This window comes from Lagopus leucura, unplaced genomic scaffold (genome assembly GCF_019238085.1).
Source record: "Lagopus leucura isolate 7727_CA_CO unplaced genomic scaffold, USGS_WTPT01 Super-Scaffold_100157, whole genome shotgun sequence".
Lineage (NCBI taxonomy): Eukaryota > Metazoa > Chordata > Aves > Galliformes > Phasianidae > Lagopus > Lagopus leucura.
In genome coordinates this window covers 8,331,767-8,352,975 of record NW_024962334.1, presented here as the reverse complement: position 1 = coordinate 8,352,975, position 21,209 = coordinate 8,331,767, and the positions used below count along the sequence as shown (strand labels likewise).

The 21,209-nt window shown below is 38.4% G+C and overlaps 1 protein-coding gene across 3 annotated transcripts in view; it reads right to left on the bottom strand.

Moving 5' to 3' along the window:
* ULK4 (unc-51 like kinase 4) overlaps window positions 1-21,209 on the bottom strand; it is a 211,960-nt gene that overhangs the window by 64,239 nt on the left and 126,512 nt on the right. For all 3 annotated transcript variants that reach the window (XM_042889032.1, XM_042889034.1, XM_042889033.1), the window contains one exon: window positions 2,474-2,640. In XM_042889032.1, coding sequence (XP_042744966.1) covers window positions 2,474-2,640 — 167 coding nt within the window. The remainder of the gene's footprint in view (window positions 1-2,473; window positions 2,641-21,209) is intronic.

Below are 21,209 nucleotides of genomic sequence, written 5' to 3'. Positions count from 1 at the left end.
TGAACACACAATGCCTTTCTTTCAGGAAGAGTTCAGAAATAAAGGAGCCCCAAAGAGCCATTTCTCAGTAATAAGACACATTGGTATGTCCCTCACTGAGACTCACCACACTGCAAAAGTCCAAGCAGGGCAAATAGACATAGTGCACAGAAGAAATAAAAAAATGAGTGTTTATAGTAATCAAGAAAGCCAAGTAAGCTGCCTTCACTCAGCAAAATTTAAAACAGATTTTTCTGTTCAGTGTTTGAATCGGAAGTAATACGTCCTCCATCAGGGATATCTGACTGCTTCAAGTGGTATGTACTCAGTGTCTTTGAAAAGAGAATAAATAACACACACTGGAGGAATTATACTCTATGTATATATATAAAGGTATAAATGTATATAAAGGATGCACACCACACTTAAACCTACACTAAGTCACTAAACAGCAAGTTTACTTCTCAAATGCAGCTACTTTGGATCAGCTGTGGAACACAATATGACAAAACTGCTCCAGAAACAGACATCCAAATTAATCCAAACCTTAGTACTATTCTATTATAATACATATACTTGGACTACAGAGGACAAAGTCTTGAATGAAGCCAGATATAGTTATCAGCACCATCCAGCACAAAGTAGTGAAATGGGAAGGAAGTGTGCTCTCACGTTTTGTCTATCCAGTTGGATAAGGCCATCACTTTACATATAAAAAAAACAACAATAAAGATTCAGGTGGACAACAGTGGCATCATCTGCACATGTCAGCTTAAGGCCTCAGTAATGGTATTATGAGAAAACTTGATTCCCTGGTGCCATTCTAGCAGGTATCTTATGCAGAAGATTCCCTTGAAAACAAAGAACATTTGTTACCATTACTGTGATCGATTAAGTGACACAGAGATAAGGGAATATGCTGCAGATGCATGGTAAATAGCAACTAATTGCCATCATTCAGCAGGGCTTGCATACTAAGGTAGCTGTAGAACCCACAGGAACCCGGTGATGACTACCACTGAGACCACTATGTCAGGGCAAGGGACCTCACCTTAAAGATAATTTCACAGGGGTACAGGGCAGAGCTATACTTCACAGTGCCAGCTGCTTCTTATCCATTAGTCTTCCAAAGCAAACCAGATTACTTTGACTGAAGTTGTACAAAACTGGAGCTGGGGGTTTATCAACCAACTGATGTATTCATGTAAAATCAGAATCAAGTGTGGCAATGAATGCATAGATTTAAGTTAGAATTAATGTATCTAAATAAAAGTAATGAGTTTCACTAATATTACCGAACTGTGTACAAGGTTCTCTCTCCTCATGTGCCCTCCAGTATAATTGGCCTCAACACTTGCACAGAGCACAAGTACAGAGCTTGGCTCTCTATGATTACATAGACTGTTGCTAACAATATGACAATCAGCAATTAGCTTACAAAATTTGATTTGCAAAGTGATTCTTAGATGTGAAACCCATTACAGAGCCTGCTGCTAGAGGACTTGAAAAAGCCAAGGTATTGTACCATCAGATCTGAAGTATGTTTTTTTAACAACAAAAACATTCTTAATGAAATATCTGTTTGATTACAGCTGATTATTTAAATCTATGCAGAAAAAAAAGTTCAATTTTCAATTCTTACTTCATACTTTAAACTTCCTTAAAAAACCCCCACAGGTATAAGAAGGCCCAGCTCTGATACACAGTACAACCTGGCTGCTGAATCTTCTGAATCTCTGTCCTCCAGATATACTGGATGTAAGAGCATTCTCTGTTCTTTAGTGGAAAATGAATTTTTAAAGTACTGTTTATAGCCCAAATACAGCAGTTGCTTCCAGCTGATGAACTACAGCAATTTGGTGGATCACTTAAAAACAAAGCAATCATTGCCAGTTTAGCATCATATCTGAAAAAGGACAAAATATTCTTCCTGTTTTGTTGTTAGAAGTGTTACATGCAATTTCTTTGATTAGTATCTTTTTGTGCTCCATTTTTAAGGAAGAGGAAGACTTCACTGGGAGAAGCCCTATTAATGCCACATTTTGCAGTGGTTCAAAGGGAAAGTTAAAACACTAGCAATGTAAGCATGTCGATGCACATGCAGAGGTTACATACTCTTCAAGCACAATAATCACATCTGATTCATAATGAAAAGGAACTGCTTTTTGTGGAGTAATTTATTTCTTTTAACATGAAGTGAAGGAAAAGATTTTGAACTATCACTGAGAAAACGTTGCATTAGGCTGTTTGTGGAGTACAGACATGGAACATGCAGCTAAGACCTGTTTTCCCAGCACAGTGGGGCTAAAATGAATTTTCTAGCCAGGCAAATACACACATAGGGGCAAGCAGCTGAAAATACACGCTTTTCCCTTTCCACCAAACTAAAAATGTAATGAAATGAGAGTAGTGGTAAATTCACCAATAGCATTACGAGAAGGTATCTAAAAAAATGTTTAAGATGGTTATCACCCCCAGGAAATGAACTCCATACCTGCAAAGTCTGGCGCACAATGTTTGTTGTGTACATCAGCATGCAGTGCAAAATGTCAAGCAAGGACAGCAGCAGTGCATTTGCTGTCTTGGTGCTGCTTTTATCATCTGCCTCCAAGTACAGAGCCACAGTTTCTATTAGGAGATTACAGATGTGAGGAGCCAGTCCTACGCAGACAGTGAGACAAAAGGGGAAAAAAAAAGGCTATCAGGAAAAAAAAAAACAATTGAGAAGGTAGGCCAGATAAAAATAGTAGATTACAGAAAAACAAATTTCACATACACAATGAATATTTATTAATATTCCTTTTTTTCCTTCCATTATTATAATTACCGTCTCCTTTATTCTATTTGGAGCAGCTCATAAAGAGAGCTAAGCTGATACAATCCAATTCTCTAAGTGCACAGAGTATTATGTAACACTCATTAAACAAAAGCATAGCAGGAATCCCAAACTCTTCTGTATCAAGAAAGAGACACGAGTCTCCTTCACATTACCCCTGGTCACAAGGACCAGACAGTTCCTCCAGACTGCAACAGAACGAGGTAGCAGCTATATCAAGGTTGGAGCCTGAAGTTTTCTTTCTTAATTGGTCTGCCTATTGCAACCTTCAATTTCAACTGTTTAATTGAACAGTGTTATGCGTAGTATGAAATAGTTATGCAAGATCATTATGAAGGAAATACCAAATTCTATACCTAAAATGCATTTCAGACCCATTTGACTAGTGGTAGTAAAAAGTTTCCTGAAAATACACCCTTGCCTTGAAGATTTTTTCCAGCACCTTTGGTATTCAGTAACATCATCTCCTGTAGCTTGCTTAACCCACAAATCAATTCACACATCAGACAATCCATCTCAAGGAAATACCGACTCAGTTCAGAATCCAGCTTACTTTCAAATACAAAGTAACTGAGTTCATACTATTTAATCTTAATCTTGTTCTTACAGGGTTTCATGAGGAATGAAAAACACTTTGTGTTTCACCCAGAACATAATTAATTTGCAAACTATCTTTCTTTAAATTGGCAATTAGTCGTGCTCTGACTTGGGCACACATGTCATAGCACTTCAGCATCTAAGGTTTTAGTCCCTGACACTACCAAAATCAACAGAAGAGAATCTGTATCTCACTGAAGAGACTGCTTTTATAACATTTCCTTTAAGAAGTAATTGATTGTTTGTTTCTTTACAAGCATCAGTACCAGAATAAGACATTGCAGAATATCCTATGCAATTACACCACTAAGCTTTTGCTGGTAGACAAATCTATGGGGTGACTATTTTTTGCTTTGAAAGCTTCCCCATCAATTACTTGAGCTTCCACAAAAAGTGTTCCTCTCCTATTCACTGATGTTAATACATCCCTCAGGAAATTAAGTACAAAAACATTCATTCAGAATACAGTTACAGGTCAGGTTTGTTAAGACTTGCACTATTATATCTCACATCTTTGTGTGTTTTTATGATTATCAGCACTATTCTCCCACAATAGTTTGATTGATGGACTACGGCTCAGGCTGAGCTTTGAATTTCCTGGGTTTTTGTCTGCATGAACCACACTCTCAAACTGTATCAGTTCAATCTTACACATTTAATTTCCTCCTCCTTTTTTAAAGTACAGTTTCTGCTGCGGTCCTGAACACTTCACACACAAATGAAATAGCGTGCAGAGACCAGATTTAAGCGATGTCACCAATACCCACCAAGAGGAGTATAAACAGACATAACTGTACGGCTGCCCAACATAAAACCTGTGGTTACTCTACGCCCTTTTTCACAAGGCTAAATTAGAAGAAACCTAAGAAAACAGCCCATGCAAAGCTGGTCCCTATCAAAGCGAGGTCTGCAAAATTGCCTGGGAGGATATGCCCAAGTACACCCTATTTCTCCCTGTATGTGACCACAAAACCACAGCCACATCAAAATGAATGAGTCATCCCTATTTCTAGGTGGCTTACATATAACCCTTAAGACAGAATATTCACATTTACTTACTTAATGAAAGCATGAGAATTGGCAGATCAAACATAGATGCATGCTAACATATGTACAAAAATATGTACGTTCAATTTGGAGTTCTGGGGAGAAAAAACACCCTTGTCTGGGCTTACAATACACTAGGACTCTAGAACCCATCAGAACTTTGAAATAAAGACATAAAATGAAACACTAGTGCAGTTGCTCCATAACACGCTGCATGATTCATACAGAAATCTGATAAACGCTTGATTCCATGGATAAAAATAAAACTGACTGACCTCTTGCCAAGTAAATAAAGTTCCAGGCATATCTTTTATTGTCTCAGAGCAAAATCAAAATTGGAGGCCACAATTGCAGGCATGTAAATATACTGCTTACTTACACCACAGGACAAAATACATATCCTCTGTCCTCAAAAAGAAAGTTGGGAAACTGGTAGTTTACACTGACCACGACAAAATTCAATAGAAGTTGAATGGCTTTGGACACTAACACTGTAGAGAATTGACTCAAAAAGCCATTAAAAAGATCAAGACAGATGTGCCTCAGCATTTTAAAATTCAATTCCCAAAACAGATGAAAAAAAGGCTGTCCAGCTTTCAGGCTTGCCTGGGTCACACTGAGTGAACAGGAATTGCCGTGGGTCACATATAAAATATATAATAAACTTAATATATGTAAGTAAGAAAACTTATTTTTTATGTATTTTTTAAATATATTTCCATTAAAACATCAAAAAAAGAGAGCAACAAAACCATAAAACTAGTGGGATGTTTGACCTTGTTTCTGTGAAACTAGTGCATCAGGCTGGCCCAATGGCAGTGGTTACCACTCCTAATGAGTTCTCAACGTGCTCATCAAAGATTTCTGATGAAATATTACTCTTTTTGTGCTTCGCACTTGACAATAACTGTTCACAAATGTACATACTGCCAAAAGTGATGACACGAATAAGGTGTGACTGTGAAGTGAGAGATACTTTTCTCTGGTGAGATAGGGCTTTATGAAAGTCAGGTAAAGATACATGACCAAATTTTTTCTTTGTGTGGAATGTCTGATTGCAACTCTATACGTTCCACGTGAAAATTTGCAGGTAATGTATTTATGTCAACCAAAAATGGAGTCACAAATATATATATATATGTATAAAAAGATATATATATTTTTCTGAAATATATGTATAAAAAGATATATACATTTTTCTGAAATAATGAAATGCATTCTCAAATTTCTTTATCAAAATGAAAAGCAAAGCTGCACGTTTTTCACTGCTCACAGGACTGTCCTCAACCAGTGAGTTAAAATGCATGAAATTATTTGCCATCACTTGAGCTTGCCATAATTGGAAGTTTCATTTCAAACTCTGTTATTATCTGAAACACAGAACAGATAAGCTGATTTTCACCTTGAAGACACATGTTTAACTCATGTAAATAAGTAGTCAAATCCACCAGAAATGCTAAATCTGGGAGCCATTTTTCATCTTCACGTTCTGGCACAAATTTTCCTTTTGATTCTTTAAAGGATTTGATTTCACATTGCAAAGCCTTTTTAGCATTTTATCCTGACTTAGGCACCTTCCTTCAGAAAATTAAATGATGACCTAATAATCATTATCCATACTTCTAATGAGTTCCTTGAATTGGTGATGATTCAGTTTCTTGGACATTATGAAATTCATAGCTTTGATGACGACTTACATGACATTATCCATTTCTAAAGCTTTCATGCATACATTTTCTTGATGTCTGATGCAGTGATTTTTCATCAAACCATTGCTGGGGCACCATCAGTAGCTATACCTGATATGCTGACAGAGGTTAAAGAAAATAGCTCTAAAGTATTTTTTTTCTGCTTTGTACATATCATAGATTTAGTTCAGTCTTCCAATAGCACTAAAGAAGCCATTTCTACAGTGACATTATATTCATTACCAGTATCTCTAATGAAAATAGCAAGTTGATTAGTATCAGTAGCATCAGTATTTTCATCTATCACCAAAGCATAAAATTTGAAGTTAGCAGCTTCACTCTCCAAATTTTTTTAAATAGATTTTCCTATTTCTCCGGTTCACCTGGATACAGTCTGGTGAGACATACTGATTTCAGAAAAAACAATTTACTGTTTTTATTTTTTTAATCAGGACACACATCTGCCATGCTTTCCATACACTGCTTTATAAATTCACCATCAGGAAATGTTTTTTTTTTTTTGCTACCACATAACTAACTTTTATAACAGAGTCCATTTGCAATTTAATTCTTTTCTTTTTTAAATATTTTGTTGAGATGACAAGACTACTTTCAGTTTCACTATTTTATCTTTATGTTCCTTGACATGCATTGAATTTGGCAGCATGTTTCTGCACACAATGTCTTTCCAAATTTCCACCTTTGAAAACTGATGCGATTTCCTCACAAATTAAGCATAGGGTCACATGAGTTGTCAGCAACGCACTTTGCCTTCCCTGTGTCTCAGGGCTGGGCTGGGCCACCTTGTGAGACACAGGGGCCGCCATGATAATGACATGCTTGGAAAAAAATTTACCTTTAAAGGATGTATGCAATGTATTTCATGTATTTCTGACTCACATTAAACAGGCATGCAGGTTTTTTTATGCATTGCTTCTCGAAAGACACACACTATGCACCCCCGAACCTTGAAAGTGGTGGATCTGAAATAGAATTCAATGTTACCTCTGAGAGCTAAATGGAACAAATCAAGAAATATTGTTCTACTGAGAAAAGCTACGTATTTTAAAGGATTCTAATAATTCAATGCATCCTGGCAATACTTTGTCAAAAGAAAAGAAAAGTCTTAGTGATAGCTTACATGAGTTAAACAAATGTGTCATCATTTCTTTCACCTGGGCATTTCTTATGAACAAAGTAAAGTTTATTAATTAATCACACTTTTTTTTTTTTTTTGTTACCCTACTGAATTGCAAATTCCAGTAAACAAAGTGATTAAAATATCACGTTGTACTGTTTGTAGCTATAATTATAGCTCATTAGTCATGCCTTATATTTTGTAAAAGTCAGAAGGATCCCCAAAACACCAAACCTCAGTGTATTTCAAATTTTGCTGAAAAAAATAAGACAAAAGTTGGATTTTGTATTGGAATTATGTTTGTAAATTGCCATAGCTGGAACAGGAAAAAAAACCAAACCACCACCTGCTCTAATTGCAATTTGAGATTCATAACTGATGTAAAAAGATGGCATCCAAAAATTGCTAGCTTCCTAGTGTTTGAAATTTGAGAAACCCAGTGTTCAAAGCAAAGTATTTTTCTTGCCCAAAGAGACCTCTGCAATGAACTGAACGTGCACCTAATAGGATTTTATGAATGCGGTCTGCGATGACTATGTTTGTGTTTTACAAATCTTTTCCAAAGATAAAAGGAGCCTTTTGGCCCATGTTACCACTAATCGGACCGAATGTGTCGTGATACCTTCTGGAATGAAAGCTGAGAGGAGACATTTTATTCTCAACTATTAGCAAGATTGATAAAGAAAAAGAAATCTTCACTTCCAAATCACATGAAACATCAAAGGACAGCCTCAGAAGCAATCTTCTAGGCAATCCTTTCATGCCTACCAGCAATTAGAGCATTCAACAGCCCCGTCTGCTTCTAGCTGAAGAAAATGTTCGAGCAGGTGCATTTCCTTCTAACAATGCCACCACGCAGCCAGCAGCAAAGCCCTCAGCCTGGCAGAAAGGTTTCTCTTTGTTCCTTTCTTCACATTGCTCTCCAGAGAGCTGTTTTTTCCATTTGTATCACACCTACACAACCGACTCCCCAGGGATCTTATCGAATATAAATTCACTACAATTTTCTTATTGGGAACTTGAAACTGCACTGCTGGACTAACTAGAAAACATAGTTCTTAATCTTTTTACTATTAATTATAAAGCTAAAACTATTGCTAAGAAGGAACACGACTGATAGGTTCTTTTGTATAGGAAAAGCTCCTCAATACTTGAGTCCTTACGATAACCCATCGTGTCATAAAGACTCTTCACAAAATCTCATTTACCCATAGAAACTTGAACTTCATTTGCATTCTTTGCATTACAACCTGGGTCCTCAGAGTGTTTTGTTTTGAAAAACTGAAAACAGGAAACACATATTTTTAGAGAAAGGACATTTTTCAGGAGGCTGACTATTTTTGTTTATTATTCATCACTGTCACTTCTGTCTTACAGACTGTCTGAATTAGTACTGTAATACCGCTGAGGGAAGAATAAATGAGGATGCAAAATTAGGTCACCTCTGATTACAAGATTTGATGAGTGATGAACACCATATCCAGTGGAAAGCAGTCAAAGCAGCTGAACATATTAATTGCATGACTACTGCCCTGAAAATTATTTTCTACTGTGATCTCAAAAATAAGTAGCATCTAAAGAAAAAAATATTGCACATGTTCCTAATGCTGAGATAATATGAATGAATTTTGTGAATGAATTTTAACAAATCACTAAATTTGAGGAACAGAAGTTGCACTGTAAGTTGTCACATCACAGCGGCAAAGGAAGTCCAGAGCTTTACGATGTGGGAAGGGTCCATGGCTCAACCTTCCCTGCTCACAAGGCAGGTAGGGCATGGACTATGATGCCAGGAATATCAGACAGTGCAGGAAAACAGATATAGTAAAGATTATGACAAGTGGGGAAGAAAAGCCAGTCATTAGCTTTAATTCAATGAGGATGAAAGCAGACAAGGAACTATTTATTATCCCGAATGTGGGGATGTCTACGAGAAATGCACAACTGACATTCTTAGAGGTAGGATTTGTCTGCTTTGAATCAAGGGAGAAAACACGACATGGCTCTACTACACTTTTCCAGGACTGGCAATGTTTGGCAGTTAGTGTTAAATGGCAGCTTAGAGGCAGCATCTTTCACTAGCAAAGTAAAAACGCACAATTGATGACTCCCCACGGAACCATGCCAAATTCCTCTAAGCAAAAGAGAATCTTCTCAGCGCAGAAATTTACTTTCTTATAAAATTTAGCCTGTGTAACTAACATGCAGGTGATGAAGACTAACACGCATTTAGCACAACTATCTAGAGATAGAAAACAACTTGATTTTCTCTTTAAAAATGTGCATAAGTATAAAAAAGATAGTAATAACACAACTTGAAAAATCTAGGAATAATGAAATCACATACTGCTGAATATGCTTGAGTGGTCAGTAAAAAAGCTGTAAAACATAACAAATATACCAAGTAGGTAAGACTTCTTTGTTCTATATGAAAGATGTGGTTAGAGCAACGTACAAAGAAAAGGAGAATTTCTGAAAGCATAATAACTGATCCTCTGGGAATTCCAGATTTGCTACGTTTTTTAAAAAATGAAAAGACAGGAGTTTTCCTATCTTAGAATCTCATTAAGCTTTCTTTAGCAAAATTTCAACAGACTTCAACCTTTAGCATCAGACTGACTCAACCGTATGATAATCAAGTCAGAAGAGACAGCCAATGTTTCTGCAATCGAGTTGACAGCACACTGGATAATATAACATCATGGGTAATATAACATCAACGTTTTGAAGGCAGGGAATTTTGGTTTTGAGGTTTACTGAGACAGTCCTCATTCCTAGGAGTATAACTCATTGAATGTGAACACACAGTGGTTCAGCAGGATGCATGAAGGATCAGAAAGTAACGTACTTCCCAAAATAATCACAAGAACATCCAAATGCTTTTTGGTATGATCAGAAAAAAATATATATCCAAAATTGATATGAGAGAATACTGCATAACTGTGGTCTGTAATGACATTCAGGGGGGTCTATGACGAGTGTTGACAGGACATTAATAGTGCCTCATTTCTGCAGTCAGGCTTGATTTGTTAGGATACCACACTCAGCACCACAGTCTCTAGAAATATTGTCTGCTTCTTACATTCTGTAATAGCTGAGAATAATTGGTCAATTACTACAAAAAGAGAAGTGAATAACATAACGAAAAGGTAGGACCCACTGAAAATGCATATACAGGATTGTAAGGCTCATATTAGAAAGAATGAGCCTTGTGGGACTGGATATAAAAGAAACATTTATTTTTAAATATTTATTGAAATTAAAGTTTTGCTTTCCAGAGATAAAATTTAGTATCCAGCAGAGCCATAAGATGTGCTGCCAGCCCTGCCACTAATGCATATGTTATGTGCATCAAAAGTAGCATGCTTTTTTGTTAAATGGGGAGCAAAAAGCCTTTGATGCATGTGAAATCAAGTGCTGCTATCCCAAGAGACAAGCGGCAATACAGCAGAACACAAAAGTAAGGCTGCCTGATAAGATGTTTATTTTGTAAACAGCTCTGTTGACTGCAAATATTAGTTCTTCCCAGATGTTTGCTAGTGGGCAATTGTTGGAGGTTACTCGCCCACAAGTGTGTGAGTGCCTGAGGAGTCTTCCTAGTCTCCTTGGCAAATAGTGTTAGGTTTCTTTACGTTGTTTGGATGGGCAGCCTACATTAATCTATTTCATTCAGCCTGAAGCAAATTCACACTCAAATGATTCTTCCAGTTGGAAGATCCAGGAAGGAATGGAGGTGGACATAATATAATGACTTACAGGAAACACATTTAAACTATTTCTGTCCTCAACTGTACATATATTAGACATGTAGCTCGTATTTTGTTCATATAGATTTAGAAGATTTTGTTGATACAGTTTTTCAGTATGTCAGTGCTTACAAGCACAATCTTCCATTGTAAGAAAAAGAAAACTACACAAAAAAAAAAAAAAAAAAAAAAAAAAAAACAAGAAAAGTCTGTAGATAAAATTTCATTATGTGGACCTAATATTATTGATTTGTACCTTTTTTTCCCCATATATAAGAGATAGGTTACAGATGGCATACCATTTAATAAAGAAAAGTAATAGAATCATAGAATTACAAGGTTGGAAAGGTCCTACAAGATCATCTAGTCCAACTGTCCTCCTATCACCATTACTACCCACTAAGCTACTAAACCATATTTCGCAGCTCCTCATCCAGACGCCCCTTGAACACCACCAGGGATGGCAACTCCACCACCTCACTGGAAGGCCATTCCAGTGCCTCATTGAGAGAAAACGTTTTTCCTTATATCTAGCCCAAATGTCCCCTGGCACAACTTGCAGCCATTTCTTCTGGTCCTGTTTGTTGCCTGGGAGAAGAGACCAAACCCCTTCTCATCACAACCTTCCTTTAGGAAGTAGTAGAGTGTGATAAGGTTCCCCCTGCCTCCTCTTCTCCAGACTAAACAATTTCAGCTCCCTAAGCTGCTCCTCATAAGACTTGTGCTCCAGATCCATTACCAGTTTCGTTGCCCTTCTCTGGACACAGTGCCGTGCCTTGACGTACTTCTTGTAGTGAGGGGCCCAAAACTGAGCACAGCACCCGAGGTGCAGCCTCACCAGAGCTGAGTACAGGGGGACGATTACCTCCCTGCTCTGGCACTGGCCCTCCTCTGGCCACCTGTTCAGCTGAGCATCAACCATCACTCCCAGGTCCCTTTCCTCTTCACACCCATCCAGCCACTCAGCCCCAAGCCTATCGCACTGCATAGGTTATTGTGGCCAAAGTGCAGGACCCGGCACTTGGCCTTGTTGAACCTCATCCCACTCACTTCAGCCCAGCCATCCAGCCTATCCAGATCCATCTGAATGGCCTCCCTACCCTCAGGCAGATCGACACCACCTCCCAACTTGGTGTCATCTGCAAACTTACTGAGTACACTCAATCCCCTCATCTAGGTCATCAGTAAAGATATTAAACAAATGGGCCCCAGTACTGACTCCTGGGGGACACCACTCATAACAGGTCACCAGCTGGACAAGTTATTCTACAGCATGCCACAGACTTCAAATCTGATCCCTATAAACTCAATTACATACCTTACTAGTTGAGAACTGAAAAAAGATCTCTTAGTTTTGAAAGACACCTTGAATGATGCTTAGGAGTTTTTCCAAACAGCATGTTTTCATACCTGCATCATGAACAAGAATGTCTACCAAGGCACCTTACTCTCTAAGAGGAGAGGCAATTGTCTTTAAAAACTCCTTTAGAGTCTGTCTGACATACTAAGTGTTGCTCCACAGCTACATGGAAGAATTTTTGCTTGCATACTGTCAATCTATATATAGCGTATGCTTTTTAGAAAAAAAGGGTATGAAATCCTCATATTAATGGCAAAAAAAGACCAAAAAAAATTCTTTAGTAGGTTAAAATCTGTGGGGTTCATTTTTTGTTACTTTTTAGATCAGGAAATCTTTTCATTCAGGAAGATTCTGAGTCAGAAAAGATTCAGAAGTTTTTTGATTTACTGCCCAGATAGATCAAGCCTGCAATAATTACTGTGTGATAAAATACAAGGGGAATTTGTATCCTGGGCTTAATTTAGAACTAGAAATTCTTCTAAAGAGATTGCTATTTTAATAATAGACTTCCTGTCACATAAGATTAAACCCTGTTTATCTGCTTCAAGAATCTTAACATACCTCAACTTTGGCATCAACTTTCCCTTCTACCAAAATCCTTGAGAGACCACTTTAAAACTTTTAGAGCTGTCTTTCTGACAAAACCTGTACAGGCCAGATAGGAACAGCCTCAGAATACCGATAGAGCACTGAACTCTTGTCACAAGCTGACAGCACTCAGCAGCTTTGAACGACATTACTAGTGCTAATTGCTCCAGCTATCGGCCTCTCAAAGTCCCTGGACTGAAAGCGATAAGGACCAATGAGCTGGGGCTTCACAACATTCTCTCAAGTCTTCAAACAGCTTTAAATTGCAGAAATAACACACAGTTGACAAATATTTCCACGTATCTGTGGCAAAGTATAAAAGCTACATATTTCCCTACTGAAAAGTCATGCGCTGTGAGATATTAAATATTTATTCCTACTCTTCTCGGTCTATTTACTTGACTTTTCCGCAGGATGAAAATGTACAGAGTACAAATACTTGGATTTTACTTGGATTCTCAAGTGCCAGCCTTTTGCCATTGTTACCACTAGACCAAAGGACATGAGCAAAGGGGAGAGAATCCACGGAGTGCCACTTACTGCTGCTTATCGCAACAAAACTGAAACTATGCCACAGTTTCCTGTAATGTCCTGCATTATTTATCACTTAACTTCAGAACAAAACTGAACGCTGACAACAGGCAACTGCAACTGTCCAAGGTGGCTTCGGTATGTTTACACTTACACGATCAAAGGGCCTAAACAGAATTCAGGATGTCTCATGATAGTAAATCTGGTTTTGTGACTATGATCAGACAAATGCTCTTGCCTCAAGCTTACTCTGCTGTTTTCTGAAGTGCTAGGAAAACTCTGACCAGCAGATTCTCTTCAGATTTGCTGTCATCTGGCCATACCACTCAGGCCATATCCAATTAGCTTTCTAATATCTAACCACAGACTCTTCATCTCAAATATCACTATTCCTTTTATTAATTGATTCAGGTTTATGTCTTTTTCTCTCTGCATCAATACCTGCTTTGCTTTGACATAACCACAATGTTTAACTTTTCCGCCAGGATCTTTGAGCTCAAACCCATCGTACTGTAATCATATTGTCATTTCAGATGGCACGAAAAGTGCCTTCTCCAATATTTGCCACTACAACCCCATACTATCTCCAGTACTTAGTACAGTCTAGACCAATGGAGCCTTTCCATCAGCACAGCCACTTGACCCCGACTAGGGACTTTGGAAGTAGGCTACAAACAGTGAAAACTGCATTTATTGAGTCTGGATCCATGCCAAACAAAAGCAACTCTGGAAAGAATAGTGGAGGAATTAATATCTGTGAAACTGGACTGCCAGTGAATTATGCAAAAACTGGGAAAGCTGCAGGAAACAGACCAGAAAGGAGAGATGTATATTATTAAGTTTTTGATCCCAACACGAGCTAGCTGATGGGCTAAACAAGGCCATCAGATGCTGCCTTCTAGATGTGTTACTGTGATTATGTCATAATCATGACCACATGCACACCTTCCATTAATACAGATTTTCTTGCAGGGGCTGGGTCGAGTTCAAGAATCTGGCTGCATCCAGGCTGGTCCTGTAATACACAGACTAGTCTGAAGCAATTGCCTGAGCCATTTCTCAGGCAGGTAAAATCTTGTAAGGATCACTGTTCTTTCCAAATCTTCTGTCAAAGAAGATTCCTCTAACCTGCCCTGATAATCTGCTCTTTTGGACACTTTATCTGCTTTTTCCTTTTCTTGCCTATGACTTACAATGTAGACAAAATACTGTCTCTAAATTCATCTTGTGTTGCTGTCTGAACCATATGCTTCCTTAACAACATTCAGGGTAAGTTCTGATGAAAATACACAGTAAGTAATAGTCCAAGAGAGATTTTCTTGTAAGAAGAATAACGGCATCAACCTACAATTCCTGTCATTCTGGGTTGGATGATGAAATCAAAATATTCAGTATTTGCCTGTGTATGGAGAGGAGCAGGTAGCCTATTCAGCAAAAACATGTATGTAAGCATGGATAAATCCATTAAAAACACTATACAGTATTTTTGCCAAGTTTTACAGGAACAGGGCTGAGTGGTTTGAGTAAGCAACCTGCAATGCGATAAGCAAAAAAGAATGGCCTTCAGGATAGAGAAGACAAAATGAAACTAATTGGATACCAGTGAACAAGAAGTTTCCACCTTTATGTTTCCTTATCTTTTCAAAAGCTGGATGGTAGTGAAAAAAATAATAAATCCCAGTTCTAAAAGACTGAAAGACCAAAAAATAACTCGATTCCTTACAAAGAGATTTATTTTCTTCCCCTATTCTTAATAAAAATTCAAAGGATACCATTGCTCAAGTAGTGATAGGACTAAAGGGAATGGTCTCAAGTTGTGCCGGGGGAGATTCAGGTTGGAGATTAGAGGAGGGGAAGCACAGGGAGGTTGCCAGGATCTGATCCTGGGAACTGATGTTGGGATGTGTGGGAATGGCAAAAAGCCATGCTGGGAGACTGGGAGTTAGGAAACATTTCTGTACCATGAGAGTGGTCATAACTGGAGTGAGCTTCCTAGAGAGATGGCTGGTGCCCCATGCCTATCAGTGTTCAAGAGGCATTTGGATAATGCCCTCAACATGCCTTAACTGCTGGTTAGTCCTTAGGTGGTCAGGCATTTAAACCTGATGAATCTTTGTAGGTCTCTTCCAACCAAAGTACTCTACTTTAAAAGAAAACTTAATTTTCCACTTTCCATTAAGTTATAGTATTCTTTCCGCTTTAAAGAGAAAATTATTTCAAAGTTTAGTTTAGTTGTCCACAACTGATTTAAACAGAGATCAACACATTTGTTTAGCTTGTAACTTTCATGTGAATAACTTAGATGAGGAAAACAGCTGTCTGCAGCTACTACAGCTACTGAAAACTTCTAAATAAAACAAAATATTCTTCAAATCAGTGAGAAAAAAATCATAGAATCATAGAATCAAATAATAACCTTAGCTGGAAGGAATCTTTGAAGGTCATCTAGTCCAACACCCCTTGCAACACACAGGGACACCTACAGCTACATCAGGATGCTCAGGGCCCTGTCCAGTCTGATCTTGAATGTCTCCAGGGATGAGGCACCCAGCACCTTTCTAGGCAACCTTTTCCAGTGCCTCATCATCCTTACTGTAAAAAACTTCTCCCTTATATCAGTATAAATCTCCCTTCTTTTAGTTTGAAACCATTTCCCCTTGTCCTGTCACTACAGACCTCACTAAAGAGTCTGTCCCTTCTTTCTTATAGCTCTCTCTCTCCTTTAAATACTGAAAGGCTGCTCTCAGGTCTCCGCAGAACCTTCTCTTCTCCAAGCTGAACAGCCCCAGCTTTCTCAGCCTGTCCTCACAGGAGAGGATCGTATTTGTGGCCCTCCTCTGGATGCACTCCAACAGGTCCATGCCTCTCCTGTACTGTGGACTCCACATCTGGATGCAGTACTCCAGTGAGGCTTCACCAGCACAGAGCAGAGAGGCAGGATCACCTCCCTCACCCTGCTGGCCATGCTTCTGTTGCTACAGCCCAAGATACAGTTGACTTCCTGGGCTGTGAGGGCACACTGCTGGCTCATGTTCAGCTTGGCATCCACCAGTACCCCAGGTCCTTTTTGCAAGGGCTGTGCTCCATCCTTACATCCCCCAGTTTGTACTGACAGTGGGGATTGCTACAACCCAGGTGCAAGACCTTGCATTTGGGTATGCTGCTTCTGAAGTTCCCCTGGGTGCACTCCCCCAGCCAGTCTAGGTCCCTCTGGATGGCATCCTGTTCCTCAGGTGTGTTGATGGCATCACACACAATCCAAAGAACATCTGTGCACCGCATAGATAGATCCTGCCTCAAACGGTGCTTCTTCTACAGCAATTGAAAAAATGAGCTTATTTCAGTAGGATCAAATAACTGCATCTGAGGATGACCATTATCCCGTGACAGAGTAAAGACTGATGCAGTTTAATTTTGTGTACAGTACTTTTTACCTTTCCAACTTCACACTTACCTCAAATTGGCAGTGATACAGTGCTTTCATACTGGGACAATAAAACAATATGAACGGTAGAACAGAAAATAAATGATATCTCTACAATCTATGGTATAGTGGCTGCATTCGAGCAGGCTCTTTTTTCAAATACATGGCTACATACCTAATTTCATATCTTAAAACCATCTTTAGCTTAATATTTATATCTGGAAAGCTACACAGGGACACCCACATAATTAGATTTTCATTTATTATCTGTAACAACTTAGTTTTTGTCATCAATATTAAACTTGTAGCTAATATGACAGCTACACTTCTACCTAGTCTCTCATTGTCTCAAATTGATCAAATCCACTTGTCCTAATATATGATTTGAGTTGCACTTCATGGGAGTATTGGCATGAATGCCTAATGATACTGCCTAAATCAGACAGCAGGAAAAGTAGCACCTGGAATGAATGCAAAGATAATAACCTCTAGAGGAGAGGAAAAGCCATCATTTATATGGCTAAACAGGTGAAAAAGCACTCAGGCTTTAAAGTCTTCTTTCTTTTTTTTTTTTTTTTCAATACAGAGATTTTTCAACAGGGAACCTTCGGACATCCACATCCTCAGATGAAAAATCAATGACATTTAAACATTCAGAAAAATCACTTTCCAGATTAGTTTTTTGTTTCCAAATATTACCAGTCTCTGTAATCACTTATGCCTTATTTTGCTGAGGAATCTGAGAGGTATGAGAAATTTCTATTACAGCTGGCACACATACATGTATGTGCATGTATGTAGATAGCTGAAGTGTTGAAATTGCTGTATTTATTGAACTAACTTCCCACCAATAAACTAAGCTGATCAGCTGTGTTACTAAATTTCTACATGTGCCTCAGACTCAAAAACCCTGGATTTAGAACATTCTGAACACCTTATTGCATCTAGGCCTTCCCATGAGGCACTCCAGGCAGTTTCAGCCAGCCATGCTGCAGGATGGTCTGTTGTGGCTGACTGTGAGGACAATACCAGCACAGACAAGGACAGTCCTCTTTTACAGCGCGGCACCAGCAACAACCTGCTGAACTTCTATGAACTTATTTTATCCTTTGAAGTCTCAGCAAGCGTGCTGTGACATTTTGCACGTTATGGGTACGGCTCCCAACAACAGGCTTGGTTCTGCTTCAATGGCATAACTGCTTCTCACAGCGATTACAGTTGCTATTTTCATCCTTTTCAAACAGCTGTATTGGTGAATATCACAGGAAGACACAGATTATTTTTTTCCTCAAAGACCCTGCTACTACCATGCTATTTTGACACGATTTCCAGTTATCTTTTATGATATCAAACTTGTAAGTTTAACAATGTGGTGTTATACATTTGCACCTGACTGACTGTCATTTAGGGTCAGAAAAGCATGTCGGTACTGTTAAAAACATTCTGAATTTCATAACATCATAGAATAGACTTCTTCAGGCTCAACCGCTACAGATTCTCATAACTCAAACAAATGCAGTGACACATGACTATTACCTTTTGATGCTCGTAGTCATGTCTTTCTGCTCAGGAGATGAACTAGTAACTGCAGTGCTGGCAGAGAGCTGTGTAATGTTACATCCTGCATGGCAGGGGCTGTGAGCTGCGTGTAGCTCCCAGCTGCAGCACTTTCCTGATGGTAGCAATATCTACAACTACTCCAACAGGGTAATACAGTCTATTCACATTTATTTTCTGTACTTAAAATTCATTTCTTACACATACTTTTTGAAGCAAGAGCAGTTTTCTCCTAGATGTTGATTAAATACAGAAAAGCCATTTTTGTGTTCTTACTCTCATTGATTTCACTATCTTTTTCCCCCTGTCTCTTTTCATCTAGAATCGCAGTATCTTGAAGATAATCATAGAATCATAGAAATCCTCAGAGTTAGAAGGAGCCCTTAAAGATCATCTAGTCCAACACCCCTGCAGTGAACAGGGACATCCACAGCCATAGCAGGTGCTCAGAGCTCGGTCCAGCCTGGCCTTGAATGTCTCCTTGAATGATTGAATGATCTGACCTATGTATTTACACAAGGCACCATACAATAAGCAAGCAAAAAGTACTTCCATGGGAAAAAAAAAAAAAAAAAGTTTTCTATCTTCAGTGAACAAAAGTTCCTATATTGCAAGTTGCACAACTTCTTCAGGAAACTTCTGCTTTCTAGGAATAAATCATAACAAAGACTCCTGACAATAAGGACTTGTACTTTTAGCTGAAGCACTGTTAATGACTAAACTCAAAATAATCCATACAGTCAAGTTTATTTAGCATAAAAACAATACAGTAAAAATAAGCTGGTCGTTTTTTACCTATTACATTGAAAAGGCAGTAGCCTCACTGAACGCCCCTGTATCGTACCTGTATGGATTCGGTCTTTGCAAGGCAGGGAAGATGAGCAAATGGCTTTAGAACTAGTGTAAATGTTTGTTTTCTACACAGAACAAGTCAGCTTGTTTGTTTTAAGGGCAGATTTAAGTAATGCAGTTTACAGGTTTCTGTAATTCACCTTTCCTTTGTAAGTAGAATTCCAACGTAAGAGTAATCCACAGTCCTTTCCTTCACCATGGTCTTAGAGTCAATGGAGACAAACTCCCATCTTGGAAGGAAATGCTGAAACTTTGAAGCCAGTCACTCCAACAATTCTCCTAAATTCCTAAAATCAAAACTGCACACAACATCATGCCAACACTTTCTTGATGCTTCACAGCAGTTCAAACTACTGTTGCACAGACGAGCATGGCAGGGAGAATCATAGAGTCACAGAATCATAGAATGGCCTGGGTTGAAAAGCACCACAATGCTCATCCAGTTCCAACCCCCTGCTATGTGCAGGGTCACCAACCACCAGACCAGGCTGCCCAGAGCCACATCCAGCCTGGCCTTGAATGCCTCCAGGATGGGGCATCCACAGCCTCCTTGGGCAACCAAATATCCTCTAAAGATCTAGCTTGAAAACTTTGGGGACTACCTAGAGAGCTCGGAATTCATTGCTATTTAACTGTTGTTAAGTTAAAGATTTGAGTTTGTTTCCCCTTAAACAACAACATCAACAACAACAACAAAAAAAGAGACCTGGTCTCGCAAGTGCTACTTTTTGGATATGCAACATTTCACAGTCTTGAACACTACAACACACAAAGACACTGGAAATCTAATCAATCTCCTGACATTTGATTAGAATTCAAAGCAGTGAACCACAAATTCTTAAAGGATACTTCACCCATGAAAGCTGATCTCTTTCTTTCATGAGAGAAAATGAATTATAGTGATCTGAATACAAAGTTTAATTGTAGATTTTTTCCTTTTTAATGATTGTCCCTGTTTTAAGTGCTTACCATGCTTTCTAAATATGTTTTATTGTTCTAGGTATCAAAATGTACCCTTTCATTTTTACTTTCATTCCTGAGATTCAATAGCATTAATACCTAAGGAATAAAGTTTATTCTTTGTACTATTTTTTGTTCTTTTGTACTATTTTTGTACTATTATTTGTATTCTTTGTAAAACTGTGTACTATATAATAGAAACTGTTTTCAAACATCCAAAGTTTTCTGCTTACTTTGTTAGTGATGGTTGTTTCAGGGCAGGTGCCAAATGCAGAATTACAGCAGTAGAACCTGGAAAAGGTCGTTCAAGCTGAACTTCCTCACACACATAGTCCTTATCAGACTATCACGAAAACATGTTTATAAACATCTTACAGAATATAATGGGATTCCAAAAAGCCCTAAAAAAACATGTAAACTCATTGCTAAGTAACACTGGGGTGCAAACAATTTATTAGATAAGCTTTGAGTTACAGTGGAAACCCTTTCTTGGAATTACTTGGAATTACTTCTATACATACTGAAAAAGCTGGATCTGGACAAAGCAGTTGAAGCCTTGGAAACATTTTTACATTCCAAAATACCATGTCTAAAGTCTACCTATATGCAAAAGTTACTGATATAACAGTTGGAATGATTAATTTCCTTAACTTTGAACATGTCCCAGGCAGCAAGCAGGACCCTAAAAGTTTGAAAACACTTTTCATTAGGAAGCCCCAACAACTACAGAAACAAATGGTCATTTACTGTACTCCTATGATATCTCTCCTTAAGAGCTGATGATTCATTTTGCAGTCAGCAGACAGCATTAGCCCTCTTAACATGACAAGCACAAGTAATATACAGCTGGTTGTTTCATGACTGGTAGAACTAACAACGCCTCATTTCCTACAGATTTGCATCTTG